The sequence below is a fragment of the Equus caballus genome, chromosome 12, assembly GCF_041296265.1.
Source record: "Equus caballus isolate H_3958 breed thoroughbred chromosome 12, TB-T2T, whole genome shotgun sequence".
Classification (NCBI taxonomy): domain Eukaryota; kingdom Metazoa; phylum Chordata; class Mammalia; order Perissodactyla; family Equidae; genus Equus; species Equus caballus.
The window spans coordinates 43,647,941-43,660,327 of NC_091695.1; the positions used below are offsets into that span (position 1 = coordinate 43,647,941).

The 12,387-nt window shown below is 41.6% G+C and overlaps 1 protein-coding gene across 5 annotated transcripts in view; it reads left to right on the forward strand.

Moving 5' to 3' along the window:
• Window positions 1-12,387, forward strand: part of RBM4 (RNA binding motif protein 4) — a 27,194-nt gene continuing 14,807 nt past the window's right edge. For 2 of the 5 annotated variants that reach the window (XM_014729715.3, XM_014729716.3), the window contains exon 1: window positions 1-412. In XM_014729715.3, the coding sequence (XP_014585201.1) occupies window positions 1-412 (412 nt within the window). Of the gene's footprint in view, window positions 413-3,588; window positions 4,271-6,147; window positions 6,563-12,387 lie in introns of those variants that run through there. The other 3 variants (XM_003362631.5, XM_014729714.3, XM_070228924.1) reach the window with 3 other exon arrangements.

A 12,387-nucleotide genomic window follows, 5' to 3' on the forward strand; every position in this document is an offset into this window, starting at 1 on the left:
ATGGTGAAGCTTTTCATCGGAAACCTGCCCCGGGAGGCCACAGAGCAGGAGATCCGCTCACTCTTCGAGCAGTATGGGAAGGTGCTGGAATGTGACATCATTAAGAACTATGGCTTTGTGCACATAGAGGACAAGACGGCGGCTGAGGATGCCATTCGCAACCTGCACCACTACAAGCTGCACGGGGTGAACATCAACGTGGAAGCCAGCAAGAATAAGAGCAAAACCTCCACAAAGTTGCATGTGGGCAACATCAGTCCCACGTGTACCAACAAAGAGCTTCGGGCCAAGTTTGAGGAGTACGGTCCAGTCATCGAATGTGACATCGTGAAAGATTATGCCTTCGTACATATGGAGCGGGCAGAGGACGCAGTGGAGGCCATCAGGGGCCTTGACAACACAGAGTTTCAAGGTGAACCACCCTCTTTGGGAAGAGGGTTGCACACAAGGTTATGTGCAGGAAATAGGTTGGATAAATAGAGAGAGGGGTTTGGGGTAGACCTATAGCTGTTCGCTGGCTGATGGTGAAGGATTAAGTGTAGGCCATGTACTTAAAATGGAGAATGCTGGGATTTAGAGGCTTTACCTTAGGCAAATCTAGTCTCTGGGAGAAAAACCACTTGGCTTTAGTTTGGAGCCCCTGAGGCTTTTGTTTATGCCTATTAGTGCAGAAATCATTTCCTCTGAAGATTTCCCCAGTTACCCGTTTTTTTTTGTTTTTTTTTGGGGGGCGGTTTGGGCAATGTAGAGCACATTGCAGTGTTTCACTCTGAATTTATTGCCTCAGCACGGTATCAGCATTATGCCTTATTTTACATATAAAGAACCTGGCAAAAGTGGCTTAAGCAACACGTTTAGGAGCAGAATCCCTGTTATGCTCTCCCACCTCATCCCAACTCACAGTTTTTCAGTAAAGATAGTTATTAAGTGACTAGTGTTTCTGAAGGGCTACAGCTCTTGTTGTTTTTCTGTTGTGGCTTGTACCAAGAGGATCTGTTATGAGGATGAGGCCACTTGAGAATTAAAAGGCTAATTTCAGGAATTTCTGAGGAGGAGGTATTGGGATTTTTGAGGGCAGTATAGGCAGTGCCTTTTCACTGGTTGGGGGAGTAGACTCTAACAACCTTGGTGAATAGAGCACTTAGATGGGTGTTAATTGGAGTTTTGACTAGATGAACTGTTAGTGTGTCCAGGAAGGGGGCAGCATGAATGATGCTGAGGATTGTCACTTTATTTGGAAGGCATGTTTTCTTGGTTTAAGGTCTGAGCTCCTGTGGCAAGAGTGGCAGTCATGAAGGGGGTGGTAACCATGGTGTGTTGCTAACTCTTCTCCCACCCCTTTTGGGTCCTCAGTGTCAAAAAAGCTTTTTCACTTTGGTTTTAACTACTTCCAAATTATGGGATATTTCCACAGCTCCTTGCTACATTTTTGATCTATATTCCAACCTTTTTAGCCTAAACAAGGTAGCGCCTTCTGCTTTTCCTGAGCACTCCTCTTGTTAAGAGTCATTGCTGCTATCTTTGGTGTCTGTTTCTCTTAAGTTGGACCGTTCTTAGAGCTGGAGGTCTGATCATCATTCTTCCAAGTAACGAGTGCCCTGTGTCATGGGTATTGCTGTGCATGATTAAAGAAAGTGTCTCAGGTCTAGTTTGTTTTCCTTTTTTAATTGGTAAGTTGAGAATTATTTTATGTCAACAACTTAATTGGAGCAAAGCCTGTTCTTGTGGAGGGTTTGTGGTATGATACCTAGTTTTTGGATACTCTTCTACGCTTTAACCCAGTCATAGAAGAGGTGGTGGTGTCTGCTTGTCACAGTTATGTGTGTAAGGGGAGGACAGTGTAGAGTGATCCAGAACAAATCATCCTTATAGCATAACTCTTGGCATCTGAACTATAGGCTCTCTAATGCTGCCTATGCTTTGTTATTTTTGCCTTTCTTTCATATTATCAGCTATTCTTGTTAGTACTGTCTAGTGGAGTTCTGTGTACTTGTAGAGTAGCAGTATTTATTTACAGGTATTGTATTTATTGTTTGCCCATTTAAAGAACATCTGTTTTAGATATTTTAAAAGATTTAGGTTTTTCTGGCTTTGGGATGGGCAAATCCTTAGCCCGGGACATTTATTAATGACTTTCATGTCCTGAATGTGCATGGTTGGTTCCTTGGTTGCACTTGTTTTCTCTGGTTTTGTTAGATGCCAAAATGGCCCCGTGGGCAAATGCCAGAGAGACACAAGTTAGCACTTTAAAGCGCTTAAGTACTTAATTGCATATACTCTGAACCTGCAACCTACCCAACAGATATGTAATGTTTAAAGCAAGACTTTTTAAATAGTTTGGTCTTTCCAACCCCTTTTCCCTTTTCTAGCCTCCCAGATCCTAAATTTAATTTTCCAGGTGAAATTGTGTATTTACCACTTTCTGTAGTGTTAAATGAGTAGGTGACCTATCTGTTGACGCCCCAGGTTCTAATCATTCAGGTCTTCATCTTTATGTTTTGGTGCATCCAACTACCTTGGAAAGTTTCTGCTGGAATTTTGGTTACCATTAAATTGGTAGATCATGTTAGGTGAAAATTCTGCGAAAAAGTTTGACTTAAACTTTTTCAGAAAATTTTCTCTTTTTCTTTGACTCAGTTTTTAGAAATAGTATTTTTCATATCCAGAATACAAATTGTAATTTTCATCAAGAAATGGTATTAAGTGTATGTTCTTAGGATCTCATATACCTAGTTTAAGGAGAAAAAGTACCTTAATCTTGCTAAAATGCACAGTTTAATCCACTGACTAATTCTATGGGTTATTCATCACTTTTTTGAAACCCCCTTTTCTTCCCTGTTTTCCATAGTATTTGTCTAAAAATGCAGGCATCTTGTGAACTGCCTGTCCTGTTTTCTTGGACCCTAGTAGAGGGTCACAAAGTTAGCTGTCAGATTGGAAAGAATCCTTGTTAGAATTAGTATCAGAACCATCAGTTTAAAGGACTCAGTTAAGGGGAAAGGCAGTCCTTCGACTCATGTTTTGCCCCTCCTCCCCCAATCCATGAGTGTTTTTTCCAAATATCTTGAAACTTGCCTACCACACAGCCACGGATCAAGTCTAGGTCGCTCAGTGGTAACTTGAGAGTCTTACTCTATTCTTTGATTTTGGGGTAGGGTGGGGGACTGGCCTTTGCATTTTCCTGTGTAATGAAATCAGAGTCTTGATAGTGAAGGTTGGAGGTGTCAGAATCTTGTGGAGTACTCTTACTTAGTGTGGTTTCTTTTGACATTGGGCCACTGTTCAGGGTAGTTTTTGTCCACAGTTACTTGGCAAAGGAGGAGATGCTTGTTTTGAGCAAAAGCAGTTTCTTAAGCATTAAACTACCATTAGAGCCAAAACATTTCTTCATCTAATTGATCTTTGCCTGAAATTGGGTCATTATACTGTTTTTATATGTTGGACTTTTTTTTTTTTTTTAATCTTTTTGTCAACTAGTTCTGCATTAGGGTTGTCTAGGTAAAGCCATTGCTATGACCAGTGTCTGGGGTAGGGGCTGGGGCTATGACTAAGAGTGATAGCAACCCTTCTTGCGTCTGTTTCTTCAAGGCAAACGAATGCACGTGCAGTTGTCCACCAGCCGGCTTAGGACTGCGCCCGGGATGGGAGACCAGAGCGGCTGCTATCGGTGCGGGAAAGAGGGGCACTGGTCCAAAGAGTGTCCGATAGATCGTTCGGGCCGAGTGGCAGACTTTACCGAGCAATATAATGAGCAATATGGAGCAGTGCGTACACCTTACACCATGAGCTATGGGGATTCGTTGTATTACAACAACGCGTACGGAGCGCTCGATGCCTACTACAAGCGCTGCCGTGCTGCCCGGTCCTATGAGGCAGTGGCGGCTGCAGCTGCCTCTGCGTATAATTACGCAGAGCAGACCCTGTCCCAGCTGCCACAAGTCCAGAACACAGCCATGGCCAGTCACCTCACCTCCACCTCTCTCGATCCCTACGATAGACACCTGTTGCCGACCTCAGGAGCTGCTGCTGCTGCTGCAGCAGCCGCTGCTGCTGCTAATGCAGCTTCCACTTCATATTACGGGCGGGATCGGAGCCCCCTGCGTCGCGCTACAGGCCCAGTCCCCACTGTTGGAGAGGGCTACGGTTACGGGCATGAGAGTGAGTTGTCCCAAGCTTCAGCGGCCGCGCGGAATTCCCTGTACGACATGGCCCGGTATGAGCGGGAGCAGTATGCGGATCGGGCGCGGTATTCAGCCTTTTAAAGCTTGAGGTGAGAGTGGTGGGGTGTCCCCTGTTCTGGTTTTGCCATCTCCTGCAGCCTAAAGGCTCCAGTTAGGCTGCCCTGCTTGCTTGCTTTTGCAGGGTTATGGTAAGGTTACTAGTATGGTTCAGAGGCTAGGGAGAAGTTGTAACTACTTAACTTTTTGAAATGTATAAACATCCTTAGTCCTCTAGGCTATTTTTCTAGGGCTCCTAGTAGTGGGAGTCAATCTGATTCTATTTATGCCTGGAAAAACAAAGAATGGTGTGGTGAATCTTGGGTCACACCTGTGTGCTGTAATTAAACTGAACCTGGGACCCAGACATTCAAACTCGGGTGTGCTGTTTCTCAGAGCCTTTGTTACAGCTTCTAGGTGTACAGCATTACTAAGGTCTGCAGGTTTCCTGTTCTGCTTCGTGCTATGTGAAAGGTCTGATGTGACCTGTAATGATAAAATCCATAACTGTAGTTAACTGGTCATCACTGCTCAAGTCCCAGTTACTATGAAGACTATCCAAGTGGCATCATGTTAATCTTGAAGCAGTATAGTTGTTACATTCCTGAACAGTTCACTCCCCATGAGCTTTATAGACAAAAAAAAACCCCCTATTTCATGGTAAGTTGGGGCAGAGGAGGAGTATAAAAGAAGGTATCTTAGTTTATAAAGTTGTGTTCAACAAGGAGTTTGGGGCATAGACTCAAATCCATCTTCTCCACTCAGCTCAGATTCATTCCCTGAGTAGAGTGCCTACTCCAGTGCTTTATCTTTGAATCTGTCCTGTAAGAGCCCGTTTACTTTGTTCAGTTTTTTTTAAACTGTCCCCATAGTGTTAGATGTGACGTCCTTTCCCTTTCTTCAGGATGTGTGGGAATATAAATGTACATGCACACCTGTTAATTTTACTCTGTTTGATAATGTTGAAATCCAGAGTTGGGAGCTTTGCCTTAAGCGGATCACTCCCTTCATCTTCCCACTAGTTATGAGCATTTAAGACTCTTGAATCACCAGCTCTACCTTGAGTCCTCTGGCGTTTTCCTCTACTGTACGTTTTGAGCCTCATGATCCATTTGGCTCTACTTAAGTATATTCTCTTCTGATGCTTGCCAGCCTTGGGCTCTAGGTGTTTGAGATTGCTGTTGTATTTAAAGGGTGATTCCCAACACCCTTTGTTTTGAGTAGCCCCCAGTGTGTCCCAGACATTAGCCATTGATCTGTAATCCTGTAGTAACAGGGTGAATGATACACTGTCATCTTTTCAGTTAGGGCAGAAAGTATGTGACTTGCCCAGGGTTATTGGATAGGAAATCACTGATAGGGCTGGAAAAGAAATGGAGTGGCTTGACGTGTAGCTTACACATGCCCTCCAGTGCAGTGTTTCAGTTTCTTCCCTAGGCAGAATTGCATGCCCTCAGGTCTTACAGCTTGTTCAGTTGATGCTACTTTTGCCTAGACTTAATGGTTTTTAACTTGGACCTTGGTAGTAACTCCCACATTTAAACACTTCACTTTTTACTCCAGAGAGCTAATTGGAACCTTTCCTTTTTTCCTGCTGTCCACTGACAGTTTGTGATGTAGAATTGCCTTTTCTGAAGAATGCTAATGTTAACATCAAGAGAAATGCAATGTCTCTGCCTACTCTCATGAAAGAAAATTTGCTATTTAATTTAGAGAAAGACCTCAGTTGGAATTGCTTGACCTTTCTAGTTACTCTGGCCTTCAGGCTCTTTTCACTTTTAGAGATTATCATGATACTGGGGATGGGTACAAGTAAACTTTAAAAAGGAGTGTCAAGTTACCAGACTTTGTAAAGATGTTCTTTGAAGTTTTAAGTGGGAAAGCCCTTTTGAGCTTTGCTGTAAAGCCCCTGTATTGTGCTCTCTTTCAGGTGGGATGTGTGTGGGCTGAAATTCCGAGCTGCGGTTGTGCATGAGAATACACCCTTCGTGGTACCCCGTCTCCGGGACGTTCTCGGCTCTGTGTGTTCAGTCCCTCAGGAACCGTGGACCTTAATTTACGTTGCTAAGTTCAGACCACCTCTTCCTTTCCTTTCTCCTGCCCATGTTCCTGTTCTTCCTGTCCTTCAGTACTTCTGTAGCTTCCCATTCATGTTCTGTTCTCCCAGCAGGCCTCATTGTGTGCAGAAACAGTGGTGGGGGTTGTACTATCTCCCCGCCTCCTACTTCGGGTGGGTATTGGATTTGGGAATGACCTTGTTGAGAGTGTCACAGGCTTGTGGCGGGTAGACACCTAGAGTTGGATCACTTTTTTCTTTCTGGTGAAATAAATGGTTTTTCAACTTAGGGTATGTGTGCTTTGAGAGAGTTCTTGCTTGGGCTTGCGTCTGGGTTCTTTATTTGTCCCTGGAAGAGATGGGGAGGGTGTAGTTTGACCTTCAGCTCTGGGTGAACATGACTGCAGTTTCTTTATTACAGATAGGCATTACAAGTGTTAAAGGAAAAGAAGGGTTGTACAGAAGAACCCAGGCAGGCAGCCTTATTCCAGTAAAGACTTCTTTCCACTGGTTCACCTTTGTTACAAAACCAACTACTTACTAGTAGCTTTGAGATGTAGGTCTTTTCCCTGCTTGAGGAACAGTTATCACCCACTCCTTAGTACTACCATTCCAACCACCCAGATAATCAATAAATCTAGCTTGACTTATTTCCAAGGCAGAGGTCTAGGAAAAGGAAGGGTTTGAGGGAACAGGAGGTCAGCTTTCACTTTTCGTGCCACATGGAAAAATAAAGCTTAAGCTCCAACAGCATTCTGCTAATTCTTCAGGCCAATAAGTAATACTTTTTAATGCCTTCTACCATTTATTGTATAGCTCTGCCAAAATCAAAAGAATCCCTGAATGGGAGCGCTGGCCTGGTGGTGTAGTGGTTAAGTTTGTGTACCCTGCTTTGGCAGCAGCCTGGGGTTTGCAGGTTTGGATCCCAGGCACGGACATACACACTGCTCATCAAGCCATGCTGTGGTGGCATCTCACATACAAAATAGAGGAAGATTGGCAATGGATGTTAGCTTGGGGCCAATTTTCCTCACCAGAAAAAAAGGAATAGCTGAATGATCCCACTAACACCTCATTACTTGTACTTAGAGCCTTTAGAATGACCAGCAGAGAAAAAGGACCCAGCAGTGAGATTTAGGTTTTTTAACAGGATATGGGGTGAGTGTAAGGAAGAACCACTGCCTCAGTTCCATGCTTCTATCGAAACAGACTATTTTCCAGATTTTTTTTTGTTTATACCTTCTTGCTCCAGTTTTAATACGTACAGTCATGCACCACGTAATGACATTTTGGTCACTGAGGGACTCTGTATACAGTGGTGATCCCATAAGCTTAGTACCATAGAGCATAGGTGTGTAGTAGACTATACCATCTAGGCTTGTCCAAGTACACTCTATGATGTTCACATAATGATGAAGTTGCCTAATGACATATCTCAGAGTATTCTCATCGTTAAGCGACTCATAACTAGTAGGGTTGTGTCTAGTTAGATCATTTCCCAGATCATTCATTCAACAAATACTGTGTGCTAGGCATTATGCTTTTAGAAAAGGGGGGTTGTGATGGGGGAACTAAAGGAGCTGGTCTTTAGTTGGGTGATTTCTCAGATTTCTCTAATGCTTCTACTTGACTGATAGATTTTGGTTCTTAGATGGCTGAGATGGGAATAACTATCAATACAACTTGTAAATATTTGCTCTGTGTGAAACCCTGTGATAGGTGTTTCATGTGTTAGCTCATTTAATCCTTCCAGCAACCATTTCTGGTTTATTCCTGTTAGCCTCAAAATACAAATACTGAACATGGAAGCTGTCTCTTGTGAGAGGTCAAGTGATGAAGATGACAATTTCAGGAAAACTTGGTGGAGTTAAGGGGATTAGGGATGGGAAGAGTTATTAGCTCCTTCAGATTAAGAGGTGGTCAGTAATGATGATTGTAACTAATATTTAGGCTAGGTACTTTCCTAGCATCTGTCTTTTTTATCTTCCCTGGCTGGGTTGGTTTCTTTGCCATTGCCACTTGGAGGGTTGTGCCTACTTTGGTCCCTTTTTCTGTTCAAAGACTGATCCATCACTGATCCACACTTTTATATCCCTTGGTCTGATGGGTGGGGTTGGCAAGTTTCAAAAGATGGAGACTAGCAGTATTCATTGATTTAACAAATATTTTGAGTGATACTCTGCAAGTATTGTTCTAGGTGCTGAGGATGCATATAGTTCTGGAGCTTATATTCTCAGAGGGGGAGACAAAATAAAATACGTAATGTCAAGCAGAGAATTTTATTTAGATGGAAATGGTCAGTAAAGGCTTTTCCGAGGTGGTGACATCATAGGTTTATATATATGGGAGTAATATATTTTGCGTTATAAAATATGCTGTCTGGTTAAAATTTTAAAGGGAATCATTTAAGCTTTTTGCTTTGAGAGCATGGTCTCCAAGAAACAGACACAATAGCAGTTTTTCCTGACTGCCAGAATCAGGGCTGGTTTAATGCTGTATTCCTACCAAAGCTGCTTTTTAAAAATTTTTATTTTTTAACTGTTGTTGAAAGGAAGAACACCATTAAGAACAAGGGAAAAATAGTGAATTCTAAAACTTCAGAAGGTGATTTGAAAGGATTGAATTTAGCTTGCTAATATTTCAACATTAAGTTTTTTGAAATTATTTTTATTTAAGCTTCCAATCACATGTATCTCTGAGTTCAAGTCACATAGTCTGCTCTGTGTAATTGACAAAGTTATACTACCATCACTTGACTCGAGTTATGCAGTGGTTTTTAATGAGTAATGCTTTACCACGCTGATTTTCTGTAGCCTTCCACCATTCATTCTGTTGAGTAAAAGTGTGGTTAGTATCCAGCTGAGAGCTGGCTTTGCGCTTCATGAAGTGCTCACTGGTTGCCCACCATGTGTAAGTACCATGTGGAGAATACAAAGATGAATAGGGCATGATGCCTGTCCTTAACCTTGCATCCACAAACAGCTTTCTGTCTAGGCCTGGCTGTGCAAATAATTGGTGTATCACTGGAAGTCAAGTGGGGGTGGGAATGGTCACATTTCCGTAGTGATGGCATCTGGCCCAGCCTGATGGTTCTGGATGGGTCAAAGGACTTAGGAGAGCAGTTTTCAGGGTGATTTTGGAGTTTAATTTGCTGTTAGACCTCTGACTAAAAGTCCTTCAGGCATCTTTAAAATTGAGGTTGACTTGGGTGAATGCTACATTAAATTGGGCTCCTTACCCCAAAGCTACATCAGCAGTAAACTAGACTCTAGGGGGACGGAGTAGTGAGAGGTAGACATTTGCACTGTGTTAAGTAAGTGCTGTAGGAAACTACTGGAATAAAATTTGCTCAGTACTAGAGTTCTCCACTGTGGTCTCATGCTGAGGCAAAAAGAATTACCAAAATGATGGCAATGGTAAGTCTCAGGGCTAGTTTTCTGCTGAGGGCTTGGGGGACAGTAGTCTAGGTTGAAGCAGGAGAAAGTAAGAGTTTTAGAAGGGGGTATCTCCAACACAGAATTTGAAACTTCCTGTATTTGAATATTTTGAGGAAATTTTTGCTTCATTTGAAGAGTTCAGAGTGGAATTACTGACTACATAGAAAATAAATGAAAAAAGGTGAATGTTAATTCCAGAGTAAACAAAAACTGGTAAAATATAATTATGGGGTTCAACCTAGTCATAATATGGCAGCACTGAGTGTTTAATAAAATAATTGTCATCTGAGAATGGGAAAGAGTGGATGAGTGAGTAATGAGGTGTGTAAGAGCAGAACTCTGAAGTTCTTGATAGAAATCAATAGCTAATTTTTAAAAAGTGGCGATGGAGAATAATGAGCATCTTATTCAGATACATAAAGGTAGGAAACAGCTAAAAAGAGCTAAAAGCCATTGCTTCTGGGAGGATGGGACAAGAGACTTTTGAAAGCCTTATACTATTTGCTTTGTTAAACCATGTGCGTGGATTATTTTGACAAAAATAAAAAATTTTGTCACCAACAGCTCTCAGTTTTGTCGTAAGCCTGAGATGGTGGCTTAACACTCAGTGAACCTTCCAACTTTTCACCAAATGCGAATCTTCTGATAGGAGTAGGGACCTGTATTACTTTTTGGCAGGTCAGTAGCATCCCTGAGGGTGCTAGCAGTCTTGTCAAGGAGGTAAGACACCAAAGGAGGAAGTGCTTAGCCTAGTGATAGGTAAACCTTAAAAGCTGAATTCAGGTTTTTATTACTGCTCGAGTGTTGTCTAACTTGTCAAGGCTAGCAGAGGCAAACTGAGTACTCTGCTCTTTCCCCACCAGGGCTGGTTCTTTAAGGGCTTACTTAGCCTGCTGATCTCCTTCAGTACCGTTATCCAGCATGCTGAATTTTTTGTACTCAGTTATGCAAGAAGATGAGAGGACTCTCAGTTTCACTGTGCAAGGAATATTGAAACCAGCTTTGAGAGTTTGCAGCTCCCGTAGTATAGAATTTCTAGTCTGATCTATTTCATCCAGGCTTTTGCAAGGGGAAGGAAGATAGTTTTTACCCACTAGCTTGAGCTGGACTCTAGGACATTCTGATTTAGTCAAAATGGTTTGAAGAGCAGACTTTAGTAGTGAATAATGAAAATTTTTCCTGGAAAGCCAGAGAACCAGCCCGGGAGCTAAGATGTCAAAAAAATTTCCTGTGCAATTTCAGTATGGCACATCTATAAAATGTAGGAGACCCAGCAAAGATAGGGAACCAGATTTTGAATATATACCTCAATTTAAAAAAAAAATTTATGGAATGAAATTAATGAGGTTATAGGATATATATTTAATCAATTCTTATATTTTCCTCATATTTTTTAATACCTGAAATTTGACTGTATCTTGACATCCATAGTTTAATTGGCAGTGTTTTGGTTTTAGTGTTAGCATAATGATGCATTTTAAAATCAAGGATGCCCTTTAAAATCAGTGGCATTTTGGATTAGATGAAATGGTTATTTTGCGTGAGTGCAGTGTATCTATAAACTATATTCCTTTGGTGGAATGGTATTTTACATTTTGTTACATGTCAAATTGTTCTCAGGAGTTATTCCAGTTTATAGTCCCACCAGCAAGGTATCAAAGTGTTTCCTTAAACCCTCATCAATGCATTTGATTTTTTTCCAACCTGATAGGTTAAAATGGTGTACTATTATAGTTATGCATAGCATCTATTTTTATATTAGTGAGGTTGATCATCTTTATATTTTTAAGAGCAATTTGTTTCCTTTTTCATATCTTTAGTCCTTACCTTTTTTTCAGTTGGGTGTTGATCTTACTAATTTTTGAAAGCGATGTATACATTAAGGAAATCAGCTCTTTGTGATATGAGTTGCTAGTGTTTTTTCCAGTTTGTCATTTTATTTCATGAGGTTTTTGCCATGCAGGAAAATTAAATGTACACTAGTTGAATTTCCAGCCTTGTCTTCTTAGGGCTTCAGGACTTTGCATCATACTTGGAATTTCTGTACTTGAAGAATATGAAAATTCGTACTTTTTTTTTCTGGTCCTTTTTTTTCTTTTGCTAGGGAAGATTTGCCCTGAGCTAACATCTGTGATAATCTTCCTCTATTTTGTATGTGGGTTGCCACCACAGCGTGGCCACTGATGAGTAATGTAGGTCTACACCCAGGAACCAAAGCCAGGCTGCTGAAGCGGAGTGTGCCGAACTTAACCACTAGGCCACGAGGCTGGCCCCTCTGGTACTTTTATGGTCTCATTTTTTTAAGCTTAAAATTTTAATTATTTGATATAAAGTGTGAGGTAGATATCTAACTTCGTTTTCTAGATGGCCACTCAGTTGGGGACCCAGTGGAGACAAATTTTAATTGCAGTGGAACCACAGGAATGAAAATAATGTTATTAGAGCATCTCCTTTTCTAATTAAAAGGAGTAAGAAATTTTAGCACCTTTTTTGATGAAAGACTGAAATGAGCAGGACATAGAGGCCTCCTACCTACTCTAACAAACCCTGCTTATCCAGGGGTAACCACTGCCTTATACCAATTAAATCACAGTCTCTAGGGCTTGGCTTGGGGGGCAAGATGAACCCCCTTAGAGTGCTTTACATAGGAGGCTTTAGACTTTATTTCATAGAGTGT